Source organism: Solanum dulcamara, chromosome 1 (assembly GCF_947179165.1).
Source record: "Solanum dulcamara chromosome 1, daSolDulc1.2, whole genome shotgun sequence".
In the NCBI taxonomy this organism is placed as follows: domain Eukaryota; kingdom Viridiplantae; phylum Streptophyta; class Magnoliopsida; order Solanales; family Solanaceae; genus Solanum; species Solanum dulcamara.
This window is the reverse complement of record NC_077237.1, coordinates 85,596,815-85,617,470: the sequence shown is the minus strand read 5'-3', so window position 1 is coordinate 85,617,470 and position 20,656 is coordinate 85,596,815. Positions and strand designations below refer to the sequence as shown.

Sequence of the window (20,656 nt, the reverse complement as noted above, 5' to 3'; positions counted from 1 at the left end):
CTTTTATTAAACCGAGGGTCTTTCGGAAACAACCGTCCTGCCTTGGTAGGAGTAAGATCTGCGTACACTTTACCCTCCCTAGACCTTCGTTGTGGGATTTTACTGAATTGTTGTTGTTGTTATGTTCCTACCTACTATGCAAACTAGATTATGTGAATGATTTTAATTTGTTAGACTTGCGTTTGAGTACCATAGTCTACATTATTATATATTTATTTGTAGCTTATTTATTATATTCTTTTTTTTTTCAACAAATAAATATTCTAAATTAGAATTCATCGCCAATGATGAAGCCAGGAATCCTAATAAGCTTCATATGTGACACTTGAGTCAAACTTCAAACACAAATTTAAAACTTCAGACATGAAGATTTAAAATTTAACTTCGAGAGCTAAATTTGATAGACTTAGAAAATTTCGATTTGTTTTTTTAAATAACAATTTCAAGATGGCAATTTGTTCATTTTGCGTATATAAAGTCTCATTGTCATTTTTTCTTTCCAATTTTTCTCCACTCCCTCCTTTCATCTTTCTTTCAATTTTGTTTTGATTACTTGAATCGAGAGTTTTTCGAAAACAACCACTCTGTCTTCATACGATAGACATAAAATTTTATACACACTATCTTTTTTCTTACCCCACTTTAAAAATTACACTAAATATATTATTATTATCATCATCATCTTATCTTTCTCGATAAAGTTTTCTCCTTCTCCTTCTCCCTCTTTTACACATCTTTGAGTTTGAAATTCAAACTGCTTAAATTAAAATTTCATACATTTAAAAAAAAAAAAACTTCATATATAAACTTTGAGTCAAACTTCGAACACAAGTTTAAAATTTCATACCTATAAGTTTATAATTTGACTTTGAGAGCCAAATTTAATAGATTTTGAAAATTTAGATTATTTTTTAAGATGGCAATTTATGCCCTTTGCGTTCATAAAGTCTCATTGTCTATTTTCCCATCCCCCTCCCTCCTCTCATCTTTCTTTTCAAATTTGATTTGAATTATTACGGTCTTTCGAAAATCACATAATAAATATAAAGTCGGTCGATACATTATTTTTTTAAAATTTTACTAAAAAAATTACATTAAATACATTATTATGTCCGTCGGCATCTCATATTTCTTGATAATTTTTTTTTTGTTTGCCCCTTTTTAATTTGTGGAATCCACGTTAGTGAATAGTGAATACCAACCCAATCATAGAAGGACAAGATTGGAATTTCACCCTAGAATGCACAATCCCCACATTGAAGCGGTCAAAAATCCCTAAAATACACATACACCCCCAAAGTTTCTTATAATATTCTTTTTGACCCCAAAACATTATAAAACTCATTCTTCTTCAGATATTGTGGTTCCTCAACTCCGCGGCGTAGATCCGAGGAGTTTTGGAAGAAAGAAAAAAAAAGCTGCAGTCTTTGAAAACCCTAATTCTCAAATCTTTCAGATCTCTCTATTAACAAATTTCAAATCGTTATCAAGTAGGTAACTCTCTTATTCTTGTATTTTGTAGATTTTATTTTTCATGTATAAGTTTTTGTTTGATTGAAAGTTTGTGTTTTTATGATTCATCTGTGTTGAGTGGTGCTTTTTCTGCAGTTGGGTATTGACGGTTTTGCTATTTTCTAGTGTGGGTTGGTTTTGATTTGTGATTTAAATGATTGGAAAACGAGCGATCTAGTGATTCATATAGTTTGCAAGAATATTGAGTATTGTCGAATGAAACAGGTCCGATAAAGGGAACTGTGTATCATATAGCAACCCCCCCCCCTCCCAAGTAATTTGGGATTGAGGCATAGCTGTTGCAGTTGTAGATGAGTGGTGTGCTGAAGGGGTTAGCTTGGCAAAGATTAGAGGGGGGTGGTAAGTTGGGAGGTAGGCGAGGAGACTATAATTCCTCGATGTGCTTCTTCCCATTGTTTTGATGTATAGTTTCCACTGTCTCAGCTCCATGAGTGATGTTGCGTCTGAGTGGTGTCTAAAGAAGTTAACTTTGCAAAGATTAGAGGGGCTGGTGAGGTGGGAGGTAAGCAGTCGAGGAGACTATAATTCCTCGATGTGCTCTGTGTTGTTTGACATTCTTTCGATGTTTTGATGTATGTTATCGTGGCTCCATAAGTGATGTGTGTCTTAGTGGTGTGCTAAAGGGGTTACCTTTGCACAGATTAGAGGGGGTGGTGAGTTGGGAGGTACATAGGCGAGGAGACTATAATTCCTCGATGTGCCCTGTGTTGTTGTCATTCTTCCTATTGTTTTGATGTATACTTTCCACTATCTTAGCTCGATGGGTGCCTGATTGGGAAGCCCTTTTGTTTTGGTTGATACGAGCTGTGAGTACCTATTTTTTATTTATGGGCAATTCACCTCCTCCAACACTTCTCATGCTTGTCCCTTGTTACTTTGATCCAGTGTGAAATAGCTGTAGAAATAGGGTTGTGCTTTTGAAAAGTAGTCAAACAGTTATTTCTATCGTTATTCTCCCCCTTTTACTTTCAAAAGAGAAAAAGGAGAAAGGATGCATCTTGATTCTTGTATATGCCCTCTATAATAATTGAAGGAAGAACGGATATATTATTCATACTCGGTGAATCAAATTTTATTTGTGACTTTGTTGAAGTGTTTTGGGTCTTAAGCTAACTTACCTATTATTTTATATGTCATGGAGTTAAGCGTCAACCTCTTTTTATCATATACAAAATGTTGTATGAATTGCCATGTGACTGATAAGATCTATTATTTGTTAATTCAAAATGTTTGTTTCGGGTAAAATTTTAAATTTGCTTATACCAGTATCCCAAAACTATTTTGAGATTGAGGTGCAGTTAATTAATTGGTTTGTTTTTCATTTTATTCCTGCAGTCATGGCAGCAGAAGGTTCTCAGTTTGATGCTCGTCAATTCGATGCGAAAATGACAGAGCTGTAAGTTATCTCTTCTCCATCATATATTGAGGTCATCTAAATCAGGCTGCAGAAAGAATCCTCGTCTCTCTCTCCCTCTTTTTTTCCAATTTATTGATCATCACTTTCTGCTGATATTTGACGTCTAGCCTCTGCCATTGATTTGATTTACTTTTGTGGTTTGATATGCCAAAAACAGGCTTGGTACTGAACAACAGGAATTCTTCACATCATATGATGAGGTTCACGAGAGTTTTGATGCCATGGGTTTGCAAGAAAACCTTCTGAGGGGCATCTATGCCTATGGTAAATTGATATCTCATCCTAATGCTGGTTTCCTTTCCTCCATTCCCAGATTTTACTGGGCACTGAAAAGTGTTTTGAATTTCTTCAAGGTTTTGAGAAGCCATCTGCTATTCAGCAAAGGGGCATTGTTCCCTTTTGCAAGGGCCTTGATGTTATCCAGCAGGCACAATCTGGTACTGGAAAGACGGCAACTTTCTGCTCTGGAATTCTCCAGCAGCTTGATTACAGTTTAGTTGAATGTCAGTCACTGGTTCTGGCACCAACCCGCGAGCTTGCACAACAGATTGAGAAGGTTATGAGAGCACTTGGTGACTATCTGGGTGTGAAGGTTCATGCTTGTGTTGGGGGTACCAGTGTCCGTGAGGATCAGCGTATCCTTCAGAGTGGTGTTCATGTCGTGGTTGGTACTCCAGGTCGTGTCTTTGACATGTTGCGGAGGCAGTCTCTTCGCCCCGATCACATCAAGATGTTTGTTTTGGATGAAGCTGACGAAATGCTCTCTAGAGGTTTCAAGGATCAGGTCTCCCTTTTACTTCAATTTTTGCTTTTTTTTTTCCTTAATTCGGAGCAGGATTTACCTTTATTTTTTTGTTACTCAGTGATGTTTCTGTGTTCGAAGGTTAAGTAACATACTAGAAGTGGATGATTACCTCATTTTTCATTACTTCCAAAGTAGAATTTTTTCCCCTCTTTTTTTAACCTTATTTTATAAACAAAATAAAAGAATCCACCTTTCCTATTTTTTGATAAAGTGAAGCAGAATTCAATTTTAAATGTGCTTATGTAGTTGATAGTGAACTAATAAAGCTAGGGTTAATTTGTTAGTAATATATTTCTCCATCATATTATCAATCAACAATCCTCAGTCCTAAACTAGAGTTCAACTATATGGATTCTCTATATCCAGCTTGAATCCGACCCATTTCAGGCCAAAGCTAAATAATCTGAAATTTAAAACAAGTTAAGAGGTTTTCTAAAAGTCAAAGTTCCTCAAGTCTCGCAGCTTATCTGTAACTAATACAAAGACCTCTAATAAAAACTAGATAAAATGTAAGTGTAACAACAATTAAGTGTTGACTCCCAACTAGTTGGTATTGTTATATGGATCATTTGCTTTCTTTGTGTTCTATTCTTATTGAAGTTTGCATTTGTTTCTAGAGATTGCAAGTCTTCTGTGATTATTCGTCCTCCTTGATATTTTAGGTTTACCTTTTTCCTTGGTACTATGTTCAATCATCATAGTCATGTACCTATGGATTAGATCATTTGAAAGTCTGCATTGAAGCTTTTTTGAAGTTATCCTATATGTGTACTATTTATATTTTCCGTCAATTATGATCATGTCAAATCATATATGAGTGCACATCCAATATCCTTTGCATATACACGACACTCATTTTGTGGATATGGTTGGTCTTGAGAGGCCCAACATTCACCCTCATGGCCAAGTCTGCATTGATTTCAAGATATGCAGGTCTCTCTCTTTTCTTTTATAGCGTTCAATTTGCTTGGAAATATATACCGGTTATTGATCAGCTTGTTGCTGAATCACCCCACCCCCCAAATTTGCAGCCTTGATGTGCTCTAACGTCCTTAAACAATTGTTGCCACATTTTGCTGGTCTTTTTCTACTTTGTTTTGTTGATCTAGCTTGTCCCGTGACACTATTATTATTTTCCAGATTTATGATATATTCCAGCTTTTGCCACCAAAAATCCAAGTGGGTGTTTTCTCTGCCACTATGCCACCAGAGGCTCTTGAGATTACTAGAAAGTTCATGAACAAGCCCGTGAGAATTCTTGTGAAGCGTGATGAGCTCACTCTTGAAGGTATTAAGCAATTCTATGTCAATGTTGATAAGGAAGAGTGGAAGCTTGAAACACTTTGTGACCTTTACGAGACCTTGGCCATCACCCAGAGTGTCATCTTTGTTAACACTAGGCGAAAGGTTGATTGGCTCACTGATAAAATGCGTAGCCGTGATCACACAGTATCTGCAACTCATGGAGACATGGATCAGAACACACGAGATATCATTATGAGGGAGTTCCGATCTGGTTCATCTCGTGTACTTATCACAACTGATCTCCTTGCTCGTGGTATTGATGTCCAGCAAGTCTCTCTTGTTATTAACTACGACCTGCCAACACAACCAGAAAACTACCTGCATCGTATTGGTCGTAGTGGACGATTTGGAAGGAAGGGTGTTGCTATCAACTTCGTCACCAAGGATGACGAAAGGATGCTTTTTGACATTCAGAAGTTTTATAATGTCGTAATTGAGGAGCTCCCAGCCAATGTTGCTGATCTCCTTTGAGGGGATTTTGGTTTTGGTCTTAATATATTTATTCTTAGGTTTAGTTTCGGTTTGTACTGGACTTGGAATTGGGAAATGCTGGTACCATGATTTGCCTCAGCACCAGTTACTTTCCTAATTCAGTTGAACTTCAACAGTCAACTTTTGCAAATTTTGTTTCGTTTATTTTATATCTTAAAGTGTCCAAATAACTTTGGATTTGGTTGTTTGAATTGTTTAATTGAGCTATTTTCCTATGGAGTAAGCTTTTAGTTGGAGATCTGTTTTCTCATTTTGATACTATGAGCCCGTTTGGATGGGCTTAAAAAAAGTGACTTTTATTTATGAAGTGCTTTTAAAATTTTTAAGTGCTGAAAGTTATTTTTATAAATAAGCAGTTGAGTGTTTCGATAAAAGTGCTTAATCACTTATTTTCTGTCAAAATGACTGAAATATCCTTAAAGACTCCCTGATATATCCATAACTGGAAGATCACTGGCTTTGATAACATTAATATACAAAAAATGCATTTATTCCACCAAATCATAAGTACTAGCAGTTTTATCTCTACCCCAATATCCCATTTTTGCAGCTAAAGGTGGCCTTGTTTCCACCAACCCAAATTCAAGCCTTGGACCACCACCCATTTGCATTTGCATTACATTGCTAACCATAGATTCATCGGTCTTTGCAAAATCAACCCTTTTCTCTATAACCATCGGAGGAGGTGGTAGGCCAGACGCCGGCGTCGGTGCCCGTACTGGAATAGAATGAAAAGTTCTTACCTCTGATTCTTTCTTCTTCGTCGTCTTCTTGATTTCAGTCTCCTTCATGTACTGTTCTTCAAATTTGTTGGTGTTAATTTCTAGAAAAAGGGTTGCTATATCTTCACCATTATTCACATTCTGTTGCTCTGTTGTTGCTGAAGAAATGAGGAACAAATGTGAATTTCAGGGCTTTAGCTGAGAGGGTACTTTAGGAATTAAAATAAAATATAAAGGATATAAAAGTAATTTTTATGGTCAACGAAAATGGCTTTAAGCCCTCCAAAAAAAAGTTAGAATTTCCAATTTTTCATTTTTGGGTGACTTTAAGAACTTTATGGTTTAAATTTAGCATTTTAAATTGATAGTCAAACACCACAATAAGCTAAAAAGGGGCTTTATATTTGTATGCCAAATTTTATGTAGTTTGCTTCATTCCCACACAAAAAATGCCAACATGGTAAAACATAAGGACTAGACTTTATCCAATTTTTCATTTTCTTGGATTCCTTGACATTTCTTTTTTCTATTCCCGATGGTGTATCAAAATGGGCTTCTCACATTCAGTGAATAGTCGGGACATTAAGGAATATCTAGAAAGGCATTAATTGGTATATTATTTTTTTACCATCCAATGACGAAGGCCATGTTTATTGCCCAATCATCAGAAAGATTCATGTCGGATAAGTCGTCTTAAGATTTTCCCAAATCAATCAGAATTCAGGTCGGTTAGGTCCTCTGATCGAGACCAACTAATTAGGGGTCAAAAAAAAGAATTCAAATATTTTCTCAGTTTTTCATCAAATGTCACACAAGCGAAATTAGGCGATTTTTTCATTTTTTGTATGTGCTAGTCTATGAATATTTTGGTGAACTAACTTCCGATCAAAATCTTTTCGAAAGCGTAATGGGACCTTTCGTAAGTACCCGTGGGATAAACACGTGTAGCCTTAGCATGATCCACTACGCACTCATAGCATTTAGGGACCGCACAAGCAAAATTAGACAGTTTTTTATTTTTCGTGTGTATTAGCCCATAAATATTTTGGTGAACTTGCTTTAGGTCAATTTTTTCTGAAATCGTTATGGGATCCTCCGTAAGTATCTGAGGAATCAGTACGTTTAGCCTCGGCATGATCCACGATACATTCATAACATTTAGGGCAGCACAAGCAGAATTAGACAATTTTCTCATTTTTCGTTTGTGTTAACCCGTGAATATTTTGTAGAAATGGCTTTCGGTCAAATATTTTTCGAAACAGTTATGGGAACAACCATAAGTATCTGAGGGATCAGTGTGTGTAGTCTCAACATGATCCACGATGCATTCATAGCATTAGGGGACACAAAAGCAGAATTAGGCGATTTTTTTATTTTTTGTGTCTGTGTTAGCCAATGATTATTTTGGGGAACTGACTTTCAATCAATATTTTTTCGAAACCATTATAGGACCTTTTATAAGTAACCGATGGATCAGTACGTGTAGCCTCGACACGATCCATGGTGTATTTATAGCATTTAGGGGGTCGCACAAGCGGAATTAAATGATTTTCTTATTTTTCATTTGTGTTAAACCATGAATCTGTCGTCCTCCTCATTATAGTCCTCCTAGAATCCAGAGCATTTCGTCGAAATACATCCTTTATATTTTAATGAACTGGCTTCCAATTAATTTTTTTCCGAAACTATTATGGGACCCTCCGTAAGTACCCGAAAGATCAGTATGTGTAGCCTTGGTACGATCCACAACGCATTCATAGTATTTAAGAGTCGCACAAGCGGAATTACGCGATTTTCTCATTTTTCATGTGTATTAGCCCATAAATATTTTGATGAACTGAATTTCTATTTATTTTTTTCCGAAATCATTATAGGACCCTCCGTAAGTACCCGAGGGAAACTATCAACGGCGCATTCATAGCATTTAAGGGTCGCACAAGTGGAATTAAGCGATTTTCTCATTTTTTATATGTGTTAGCCCATGAATATTTTGTGAACCGGCTTTCAGTCAATTTTTTCCCAAAACTGTTATGGGGCCCTCTGTAAGTACCCGGAAGATCAGTACGTGTAGCTTTGGCACGATTCACGGTGCATTCATAGCATTTAGGGACCGCACAAGCAGAGTTGGCGATTTTCTCAATTTTCGTGTGTGTTAACCCATAAATGTTTTCGTAAAGTAGCTTCTCCTTAATTATTTTCGATACCGTTATCGAACCCTCTAAGTACTTGGACGATCAGTATGTGTAGTCTCGGCACAATCCACGATATATTCATTATATTTAGGGACCGAACAAGCGGATTTAAGCGATTTTCTCATTTTTCTTTTGTGTTAGCCTATGAATATTTGGTTAACTGGCTTCCAATCAAAAAAAAAATCGAAACCATTATGGGGTCCTCTGTAAGTACCTGAGGATTTAGTACGTGTAATCTTTGCATGATCAATATCGCATTTATAGTATTTAGGGGTCGCACAAGCGGATTTAAGCGATTTTCTCATTTTTTGTGTGTGTAAGCCGATTAATATTTTAGTGAACTAACTTCAGGTCAATTTTTTTTCAAAACTATTATGGAACTCTCTGTATGTACACGCGGTATCTGTACGTGTAGCATCAGCACAATCCACGGTGCATTCATATCATTCAGGGGTCGACAAACAGAATTTAGCGATTTTTTTATTTTTCGTGTGTGTTAACCAATTAATATTTTGGTGAATTGGCTTCCGTTCAATTTTTTGTGAAACGGTTATGGGATACTCTGTAAGTATACGAGGGATCAGTAAGTGTAGCATCGACACAATTCACGGTGCACTCATAGCATTTAGGGACATACATGCGAAATTAGACGATTTTCTCATTTTTAGTGTGTGTTAGCCATGAATATTTTGGTAAACTGGCTTTCGATCTCTCTTTTTTCAAAATCGTTATTGGACCCTCCGTAAATAAACGAGGAATAAGTATGTATAGCCTCGACACGATGCACGATGCATTCATAGTATTTAGATGTCGCACAAGCTGAATAATGCGATTTTCTCAATTTTCGTGTGTGTTAGCCATGAATATTTTGGTAAACCGACTTTCGGTCAATTTTTTTCTAAAACCATTATGGGAACCTCCATAAGTATTCGGGGATCAGTATGTGTAGCCTTGGCACGATCAACGTCGTATTCATAGTATTTAGATGTCGCACAAGCAAAATTAGATGATTTTTTCATTTTTCGTGTGTGTTAGCCTATGAATACTTTGGTACAGTGACTTCTGGTCAAATTATTTTTTGAAATTGCTATGGGACCTTCCACAAGTATCTCAGGGATCAGTACGTGTAGAGTCGGTACGATCCAGAATGCATTCAAAATATTTAAGGGTTGCACAAGCAAAATTAGGCGATTTTCTCATTTTTCGTGTGTATTTGCCCATGAATATTATGGTGAACTGGATTCCGATCAATTTTTTTTCAAAACCTTTATGAGACCCTCCGTAAGTGCCTGGGGGATCAGTACGTGTAACCTCGGCACGATCCATGTTGCATTCATAACATTTAGGACTGCACATACGAAATTAGGCAATTTTTTCATTTTTCGTGTGTTAGTTCATGAATATTTTGGTGAACTGACTTCTGATCGATATTTCTCCAAAATCATTATGGGACCCTCTGTAGGTACACGGGGGATCAGTACATGCTGCCTCGGCATGATTGGTGGCTTATTCATAGCATTTAGGGACCGCACAAGCAGAATTAAGTGATTTACTTATTTTTCGTGTGTGTTAGCTCATTAATATTTTGATAAATTGGCTTCCGGTTAATTTTTTTCTGAAACTGTTATAGCACCCTCCGTAAGTACTAGGAGATCAGTACGTGTAGCATTGTTACGATCCAACGGCGCATTCATAGCATTTAGGGGTCGCACAAGTTAAATTAACCAATTTTCTCATTTTTCGTGTGTTAACGTTACCCCATTAATATTTTGATGAACTGGCTTCCGGTCAATTTTTTTCCAAAAATTTTATAGAACCCTCCGTAAGTACACGGGGGATCTTTAGTATAGCTTCCGCACGATCTATGACGCATTCATCTCATTCAGGGATCACACAAGCGAAATTAAGCGATTTTCTCTTTTTTTTCTATTTGTTAGCCCATGAATATTTTGGATAACTGACTTCCGGTCAGGGATCAATATTTATGGGACCCTTTGTAAGTACTCAGGTATGAGTATGTGTAGCCTTGACACGATCAATGTCGCATTCATAGCATTTAGGGGTCGCACAAGTTGAATTAACCATTTTTCTTATTTTTCGTGTGTGTTAGCCCATTAATATTTTGATGAGCTGGCTTCCGGTCAATTTTTTCCAAAACTTTTGTGGAACCCTTCATAAGTACACGGGGTATCTGTACGTATAGCCTCCGCACGATCCACGACACATTCATCTCATTCAGGGGTCATACAAGCAAAATTAAGCGATTTTTTCATTTTTTTGTCTATTAGCCCATGAATATTTTGGTGAACTGTCTTTCAATCAATTTTTTTTAAAACCAACATAGACCCTCCGTAAGTACCCGGGGGACCAGTACATGTCGCCTCGATACGATCTACAGTGCATTCATAGCATTTAGGGGCTCCACAAGCAGAATTATGTGATTTTCTCATTTTTCGTGTGCGTTAGCCCGTGAATATTTTAGTGAACTCGTTTCAGATTATATTTTTCCCAAAGCCATTATGGGACCCTCCATAAGTATCCGGGGGATCAGTACGTGTAACCTCGGTACGATCCACGTCTCATTCATAGCATTTAGGGACGGCACAAGCGGAATTACGCGATTTTTTGATTTTTCATGTGTATTGACCCATTAATATTTTGGTGAACTGGCTTTTGGTCAAGTTTTTTTGAAACCGTTATGGAACGAATATTGGAATTTGAATAGTCTTATTACTTCAAAAAAGCCGGTTACTCCTTTTCAAAAAAGAAAGAAAAGATTCCTCTTCTTCTTATATAATTCTTATGTATATGAATGCGAATTCACTTTCGTCTTTCTACTGAACCAATCTTCTCATTTACGATCAACATCATTTGGAGCCCTTCTTGAACGAATAGATTTCTATGGATAAATAGAACGTCTTGTAAAAATCTTTGCTAAGAATTTTCAGGTTACCTTATGGTTATTCAAGGATCCTTTCATGCATTATGTATGTTAGGTATCAAGCCTCCGTAAGTATCTTGAATATAGTACGTATAGAGTCGGCACGATCTAGGGGGCATTCAAAGCATTTAAGGGTCGCACAAACGAAATTACGCGATTTTCTTATTTTTTTTTGTGTGTGTTAGCTCATAAATATTATGGTGAACTGAATTCCTGTCAATTTTTTTCGAAACTGTTATAGGACCCTCCATAAGTACCTGAGGGATCAACACATGTAGCATCGACACGATCCACATCTCATTCATAGTATTGAGACGCCGCACATGCGGAATTAAGGGGCATTCCTAATATTTAGGGGCCACACCAACGAAATTATACGATTTGCTTATTTTTTGTGTGTGTTAACCCATGATTATTTTGGTGAATTGGCTTCCGGTCAATTTTTTGCATTTAGGAGCCACAAAGAAATTAGATGATTTTCTCAATTTATCATGTGTGTTGTTCAATAAATATTTTGGTGATATTGATTTTAGTCACATTTTTTGTGAAACCTTTACACTGCCCTCCATAATGACCTGGGGCAGAAGTACGTATAACATCTCCATGATTCGCGCCACATTTTAAGTATTTAGAGATCATTCAATACGAATTAAGCGATTTTCTCAGTTTTTCGTGCGTATTAGTCAATGAATTTTTTTCATGATATGATTTTAGGTCACTTTTTGGGAAACCTTTACAAGACTCTCTGTAATTACCTGGGGGAGTAGTACATATAACTTCACCATGATCTGCGTTATTTTTTTGCATTTAGGGTCAGTCAATAGGAATTAGGTGATTTAGCATTTAGAAATCATGAAACAGGAATTCAGGATTAGGCTAAATGTTGAATTTAGGATTTAGGCTAAATGCTAAATTCAGGATTTTCTCAGTTTTTCGTATATTTAGTCCATGAATTTTTGTAAATATGATTGAATATTTTTTTTACCTGAAATTTTACGGAGTCATCTGTATTGGCCTAGTGAACGATACTCATAATTTCTAAATGATTCATACCTTTTTTAGCGTTTGTGGGTATTGAAATAAGAATTCGGAATTTTCTCAGTTTTTCTTATGTATTACTCAATGAATTATGTGAAATATCATGACTGGATCTTTTTTACTCAAAAATTTGTGGGACCATCCGGAATGACTAAGTGAACAATGCCCATAACCTCTATAGAATTCACACCATTTTTTTTATTATTTAGGAGTCACTATTGAAAATTTAAGGTTTTGCTCAATTTTTTATGTATATGTCCATAAATTTTAAAAAATATGACTGATTAGATATCTTTGACCAAAATTTTATGAAATCATTCATAATAAATTAGTAAACGATACTTATAGCCTCTACAGAACCCACACCATTTTTTAAGCATTTAGAGGTCTTTGAAATTTTCTCAATGTTTTGTGGGTATTGTATTGCGCATTATATAGTAATCCCATATTCAAATAAATTTCTGATGAGGAAAATTTCTACAATGTCTTATTTGAAGAAAAGAATAAAATTAGTCCGTCTTTAATATTAGGTTCAAAATAATTTCTTAAATATCATTTATCCTTTTAGTTTGTTATTTTTCTTTTCCATCAGATTTTAACAAAATTCTAATTGATAAATTTAAGTATGAAAAAAAATATTAAAATAAACATAAGAAATTTCTATTAAATTCCTAGACATCGCAACATAAAAAACGACATCAAACAAGAAAAAACATAACAAAAATTGCTCCTAAAAAGATTGTATCAAAATTTTGAAACAAATAAAAAATAACATAAACTGCAAAATCATATAAGCTTTCGTTTAATATTTTCTACTTTCACAATTTTTGATTAAATTTAATAATCAAAATTTAACAAATATTTAATGAAGACCAAAAATACTACTCCACTTTTAATATATTTAAACCATCAAAATTGCTTAATTAATAATTATTGAACTATTTTTATATATATATATATATTTTTTTTTTCCAAAGTTTACACAAGGATTTGGAAACATAAAAAGACAAAACACAACACAATCATATAAACTCTCTCACACATTTTGTCTTCCTGAACTCCGCGGCGTAGATCCGAGGAGTTTTTGGAAAAAAAGCTGCAGTTTTACAAACCCTAATTCTCAAAATCCCTATTTTCTCAAATCTTTAGATCTCCTTTTAATACTTTTCTAATCAACTATCAGGTAACTCTCTTCCTTCTGCTGAACGTTTTTTGGTTTTTTTTTTCTGTGTATTTACTGGGTTCCTGTATTTGTTTGGTTTAGTTTAAATGGGTGTCTGAGTTTTTGATGATTCATAAAGTAAAGTTGTGATCTTTTTGCAGTTGGGTTTTGTGGGGTTTGACGTTCTTGGTCTTCACTAATTTGGGTTGGTTTTGATGTGTATATGTTTGTTTTAGTTTAGATGGTATTTGAGTTTTTGATTATTCGTTGATGTAAAGTTGTGATTTTTTCAGTTTGATGTTCTTGGTCTTCACTAATTTGGGTTGGTTTTGATTTGTATATGTTTGTTTTGTTTAGATGGTGTTTGGTTTTGATGATTTGTATATGATTCGATGGTAGTATTATTTGGTTGTAGTACTGTTGTGCTACTATTTGCTGTAGTCTTTTTTTGTTCTGTTTTTGTCTTGAGCTGAGGGTATAGCGGAAACAGCCTCTCTACCTCACCTCTAAGGTATGCGTGCACTCTACCGTCCCCAGACCTCACTCTGTGGGAATGGGAATGCACTGGGTATGTTGTTGTTGTATTGGTGTAAAGTTGTGATTTTTTCAGGCAGTTTGGTATTGTGGGGTTTGATGTTCTAGCTCTTCGCCAATTTGGGTTGGTTTTGATTTGTATATGTTTTAGTTTAGATGGTGTTTGAGTTTTTGATGTTTCATCGTTTAAAGTTGTGATTTTTTCAGACAGTTTGATATCGTGGGGTTTGACATTCTCGCTCTTTACTAATTTGGGTTGGTTTTGATTTGTATCTGCTTGTTTTAATTTGAGTGGGAGTTTGAGTTTATGATGTTTCATCGTAAAGCAGTGATTTTTCTACTGTTGGGTTTTGTGGGGTTCGATGCTCTTGGTCTTCACTAATTTGGGTTGGTTTTGATCTGTATATGTTTGTTTTAGTTTAAATGGTGTTTGAGTTTTTGATGTTTCATTGCTGTAAAGTTGTGATTCTTTTAGACAGTTTGGTATTGTGGGGTTTGACGGTCTAGCTCTTAACTAATTTGGGTTGGTTGTGATTTGTATATGTTTGTTTTAGTTTAAATGGTGTTTTGAGTTTTTGATGTTTCATCGGTGTACAGCAGTTTTTTTCCCAGACAGATTGGTATTGTTGGGGTTGACATTCTAGCTCTTCACTAATTTGGTTGGTTTTGATTTGTATATGTTTGTTTTAGTTTAGATGGTGTTTGAGGTTTTGGATGGTTCATAGGCGTATAGTAGTGATTTTCTACAGTTGGATATTACGGGGTTCAACATTCTTGTGTTCTCTAATTTGGGTTGGTTTTTATTTGTATATGTTTGTTTTAGTTTAGATGGTGTTTGAGTTTTTGATGATTCATCGTCATTGAGTAGTGATTTTTTTACAGATCGGTTTTGTGGGGCTCGACGTTCTTGGTCTTCACTAATTTGGGTTGGTTTTGATTTGTATCTGTTTGTTTTAGTTTAAATGGGTGTTTGAATTTTTGATGATTAATCGGCGTAAAGTAGTGATTTTTCCAGACAGTTGGGTTTTGTGGGGTTCGATGTTCTTGCTCTTCACTAATTTGGTTTGGTTTTGACTTTTATCTATGAGGTAGTAGTAGGGTCTGCGTACACTCTACTTTCCCCAAGCCCCACTTGTGGAATTACACTGGGTATGTTGTTTGTTTATGCAAACCATAATGAGCGGAGAGTACCTATTGTTTGTTTATGGGCTCCGCATCTCCTCCAACACTTCCTCATTCTATCCTTTGTCACCTTGACCCTGTGTCAAAAAGCTATAGTAATAGGGTTGAGCTGTCTGGCAAGTAGTTAAACAGTTTTTTCAATCTGTTTTCTGGACCTTTTACTTCTTCAGAATAGAAAAAGAAAAAAGGAGATGTATCTTGTCTCTTGTGCATGCCCTCGTGAATGAAGCAAGAACAGATAATATTAGTGATATCTGGTGATTAAATTTTATTTGTGAAGTGTTGAAAGCCTTAAACTACCTTACTTATTATTATCTCCTTCCTTTCTTGTCTTCTACATGATGTATAGTGAATGGCCATGTGACTGATAAGATTTGGTATTCGTTAATTGAAAATTTTAGTTTTGATATGTAGTTTTTGGTACTTAGTGACTAAATTTTTTTGCGTCTTTGATGAAGTGTTTTGGGTCTCAAGCTTACTTACCTATTATTTTATATGTCACAGAGTTGGCTTCAACCTTCACTTTTTATCAACTACAAAATATTCTGATAAGTTTTGTTATTCACTAATTGGAAAAATTAGATTTAAAAAAGATTAAAATTTACTTACACTGGTATACCAGAACTATTTTGAGATTGAAACATAATTTAATTGATAGATCTGTTTTTTTGGGTTATATTCCCTGCAGTCATGGCAGGATCGGCACCAGAGGGTTCTCAGTTTGATGCTCGTCAATTCGATGCGAAAATGACGGAGCTGTAAGTTCTCTTTTTCATCCTTTACTGAGGTCACTGTAATCTGGCTGCAGAAAGCATCCTTGTCTTTCTCCTCTTTTTTTTTCAGTTTTTTGATTATCACTTTCTGCTGATATTTGGTCTTTAGCATTTTTCCATTGGTTTGATTGACTTTTGTGGTTGTTTGATATGCCAAAAACAGACTTGGTACTGAACAACAGGAATTCTTCACATCATATGATGAGGTTTACGATAGTTTTGATGCCATGGGTTTGCAGGAAAATCTTCTGAGAGGCATCTATGCCTATGGTAAATTGACATCTCCTTATAATTCTGGTTTCCTTTCCTCCATTCCCAGATTTTATAGTGCACTGAACAGTGTTTTGAATTTCTTGAAGGTTTTGAGAAGCCATCAGCTATTCAGCAAAGGGGTATCGTTCCCTTTTGCAAGGGCCTTGATGTTATCCAGCAGGCACAATCTGGAACTGGAAAAACGGCAACTTTCTGCTCTGGAGTTCTCCAGCAGCTTGATTACAGTTTAGTTGAATGTCAGGCTCTGGTTCTTGCACCAACCCGTGAGCTAGCACAACAGATTGAGAAGGTTATGCGTGCGCTTGGTGACTATCTGGGTGTGAAGGTTCACGCGTGTGTTGGGGGTACCAGTGTTCGTGAGGATCAGCGTATCCTTCAGAGTGGTGTTCATGTAGTGGTTGGTACTCCAGGCCGTGTCTTTGACATGTTGCGCAGGCAGTCTCTACGCCCCGACCATATCAAGATGTTTGTTTTGGATGAAGCTGACGAAATGCTCTCTAGAGGTTTCAAGGATCAGGTCTTTCTTTTACTTAAATGTTTGCTGTTTTATTCTTTTAGTTCAAAGCAAGATTTACCGCCTTTTTTTTGGTTACTGTGTTATGTTTCTGTGTTCGAAGGTTAATTAACATACTAGAAGTGGATTATTGCCTTACTCTTCATTACTTCTGAAATATAATTCACCTTTCCTTTTTTGATAAAGTAAACTGGATCACTTTTTAAATGTGTATACCTAAGAGTTGTTGGCGAACCATTAAATTGATGGCTGATTTGTTAGTAATATGAGAAACAATCACTAAGTCTTGACTCTCAAAGTTCTTCAAGTCTGATAGATTATCTCTAACTAATCCCCAACACTAGATCGGATGTAAGTAAAACAACCACCAAGTCTTGACTCTCACTAGTTGGTATTGCTATATGGATCTTCTGCTGGGATAATTTATCTTCCATGATATTTTAGATCTACCTTTTTCCCTCTTGTCACGTTCAATCATTCTAGTCAGGTGCCTATGGACCAGGACACTTGAAGGTCTGGGTAAGACATGAGAAAATTATCGCTAGTGGCTTTTTGAAGCTATCTTATACGTGTGTTATTTATATTCTGTCAAATGTGAACATATTCAATCTTGTCAAATCATAATGTAATAATTTTTAGCAGAAAAAAACGAAGTATTTTCTAAAACATTTTTCTTTGAGTGCACATGTGACGTCCTTTGCATATCCATACTCATTTTGTGGGTATGTCCTGTCTTAGAGGCCCAAGATGTATCCTTGTGGCCAAGTCCGCATTGATTTCAAGATGTGTAGGTTCACTCTTTCTTTTATAACATTCAATTTGCTTGGAAATATATACTGGTTATTGATCAGCTTGTTAGTGAATCACCCTCCACCCCCCAAATTGCAGCCTTGATGTGCTCTAAAGTCCTTAATTGCTGGTCTTTTCCTTCTTTGTTTTTATGATTTAGCCTGTCCCATGACACAATTACTATTTTCCAGATTTATGATATATTCCAGCTTTTGCCACCAAAAATCCAAGTGGGAGTTTTCTCTGCCACTATGCCACCAGAGGCTCTTGAGATTACTAGAAAGTTCATGAACAAGCCAGTGAGAATTCTTGTGAAGCGTGATGAGCTAACTCTTGAAGGTATTAAGCAATTCTATGTCAACGTTGATAAGGAAGAGTGGAAGCTTGAAACACTTTGTGATCTTTACGAGACCTTGGCCATAACCCAGAGCGTCATCTTTGTTAACACTAGGCGAAAGGTTGATTGGCTTACTGATAAAATGCGTGGCCGTGATCACACAGTATCTGCAACTCACGGAGACATGGATCAGAACACAAGAGATATCATTATGAGGGAGTTCCGATCTGGCTCATCTCGTGTGCTTATCACAACCGATCTCCTTGCTCGTGGTATTGATGTCCAGCAAGTCTCCCTTGTTATTAACTACGACCTACCAACTCAACCAGAAAACTACCTCCATCGTATTGGTCGTAGTGGACGATTTGGAAGGAAGGGTGTTGCTATCAACTTCGTCACCAAGGATGACGAAAGGATGCTTTTTGACATTCAGAAGTTTTATAATGTCGTAATTGAGGAGCTCCCAGCCAATGTTGCTGATCTCCTTTGAGGTGATTTTGGCTCTGTGAGGGGAATTGTTCCTTCCCTACAGGAAGCTGTCTAATATATTTATTCAGAGTGAACTACTGCAAATTTTGTCTGGTTTGTCATTTTGTTTTTGGAAGTGTCCAAATAACTTTGGATTTGGTTGTTTGAATTGTTTATTTGAACTATTTTTCTATGGACGTTAGGCATGTAGTAGTTGGGCATCTGTTTTCTCCTGTTGTTACTATATTTGTATCCCACTATTTCTTGCGCAATCAATTAAGATTCATGTCCGGTAGGTCCTCTAAGATTTGCTCATCCAATAAGGATTCATGCTGTATAGATCCTCTTAAGATATGTCCAACCAATCATGATTCATGTATGGTAGGTTCTATAATCAATAGATACGAGAAGTAAATTGTTGTTGTGCGAATGAATCAATATCTATACATAAGTCGAGATAGAACTTGTTATCACTTCCAAGTAAATTGTTGTGCGAATGAATCAATATCTATACATAAGTCGAGATAGAACTTGTTATCACTTTTGGAAGGTTTGGAATCCTTACTCAACATGTGGTCCAAGAAATCCCCCACACCCTTTTTCATAGTGCATAAGGAGAGGAGAGCCCGCCCTTCAGTATTTTCTATCTAAGTTGTTGACCACCTGACCTCACACGGGAGGCCTTGTGTCATGTCGAGTGATTCTCCCTCGAAAAAAGTCTACATGTGATGTTCTTTAGGTCAGGTAGATCCTCTAATATAGAAAGTAAAACTTGCCCAGTCAATTAAGATTCATGCTAGGTAGATCCGTTAATATAAACCTCTTTAGACTATTGTTTCTTGCCTAATCAGATCAATTAGAATTCATGTCGGATAGGTCCTCTCAGATTTGTCCAACCAACAAGGATTCATGCTCGTAAGGTCCTCTATTCAAGAAGGTAAAACTTGTCCAACCAATCAAGATTCATGCTTGAGTAGACCCACCTTTTATAAAGAAGGTAATACATCTGAATAAAAATGGAGAAATCTCATCCATGCGACAATTCTTAACAATACTTATAGTCTTATGTTGTGTTTTGAGTAGACCTCCTCTTATAAAGAAGATAATACGTCTCTGAATAAAAATGGTGAAATCTTAACCATGCAACAACTCTTAACAATGCTTGTACTCTATGTTGTGTTTGAGTAGACTCCCTCTTATAAAAAAGGTTATACGTCTTTAAATAAAAATGGAGAAATCTCATCTATGAAACAAAGAGTGATACATGCAGATGCAAATGTACAATGTATGAGTTTGACATAACTCAATCTTATATATGTGCTGAAAATTTCACTAAATACATACATATAATAAACTATTAACTCTATAGCATAAAATGGTGGTGGTTGTCGTGACAAGCTTTAAATTTTAAATTTGTCAATCAAATACAAGACTATGTGTAGATTATTCTATATGAACCTTGAGATTTATTAGATATGAGTTAAGTGCAAATAGACATAGTTAGTAATACAAGCAGAAAACAGAAAAATAAACAAGGAAATAATTAAGACTTGATTGAGATCTACAATGAATTTAACTAGAGAATAATTTTCTTTAGTTAGTAGTTATAAATTATGATTGTCAAATTGATAACTTAAAATAAATTGTAAGTACATTATTATAATAAAATAATTACATATAAAAAAAGTATTATATGGTACATACTATCATCATCAGCAACAACAAATTCAATATAATTTGATAAGTGAATCTAAAAAAGTTAAAATATACGCAAATTTTACGCCAATCTTAAGAAGATTTGCAACATCAAAAATTATATACATAATCGAGGCTAAAGAAATAATAAGTAATAATAAAAATCTAAAAATACAAAAAGAAACAAGAATAAAACTAGTACTTCGGAAACATAATACTACAAGTTTACATTACTAATTATTAAGTCACATCAAAGAAGAATTATCAGAACATGAACTTGTGAAGAGGAAAAAAAAACTTTGGAATATATCAAACACTCTTTTTTTTCTTTTTGGTACATTTATAATCATATCAAACTCTCTATATTCACCAAAAGTTCTAGATAAAACCATTTTCTCCCTCCATTTGCCTTATCTCTACTATATATAATAGTATAATATAATACTGAATAAATTGCAAATTTCAAGCAAAAAAAGGAAAGAGT

The 20,656-nt window shown here is 35.5% G+C and overlaps 2 protein-coding genes across 3 annotated transcripts; both read left to right on the top strand.

Moving 5' to 3' along the window:
• Window positions 1-1,354: 1,354 nt before the first annotated feature.
• On the top strand, window positions 1,355-5,788 carry LOC129882049 (eukaryotic initiation factor 4A-2-like). 2 transcript variants are annotated; one of them, XM_055956176.1, is made up of 5 exons: window positions 1,355-1,490; window positions 2,869-2,929; window positions 3,108-3,214; window positions 3,304-3,734; window positions 4,896-5,788. In XM_055956176.1, the coding sequence occupies exons 2-5, from the start codon at window positions 2,871-2,873 to the stop codon at window positions 5,529-5,531; spliced, it is 1,233 nt and encodes a 410-aa protein (XP_055812151.1). In that variant the 5' UTR covers window positions 1,355-1,490; window positions 2,869-2,870; the 3' UTR covers window positions 5,532-5,788. The 2 variants fall into 2 exon arrangements, with proteins under 2 accessions (XP_055812151.1, XP_055812161.1); XM_055956186.1 differs by having other exon boundaries at window positions 1,355-1,494.
• A 7,649-nt stretch (window positions 5,789-13,437) lies between these two features.
• On the top strand, window positions 13,438-18,674 carry LOC129882040 (eukaryotic initiation factor 4A-2). Its single transcript, XM_055956166.1, has 5 exons — window positions 13,438-13,628; window positions 16,012-16,081; window positions 16,260-16,366; window positions 16,456-16,886; window positions 17,864-18,674. The coding sequence occupies exons 2-5, from the start codon at window positions 16,014-16,016 to the stop codon at window positions 18,497-18,499; spliced, it is 1,242 nt and encodes a 413-aa protein (XP_055812141.1). The 5' UTR covers window positions 13,438-13,628; window positions 16,012-16,013; the 3' UTR covers window positions 18,500-18,674.
• The last annotated feature ends 1,982 nt before the right edge of the window (window positions 18,675-20,656 follow it).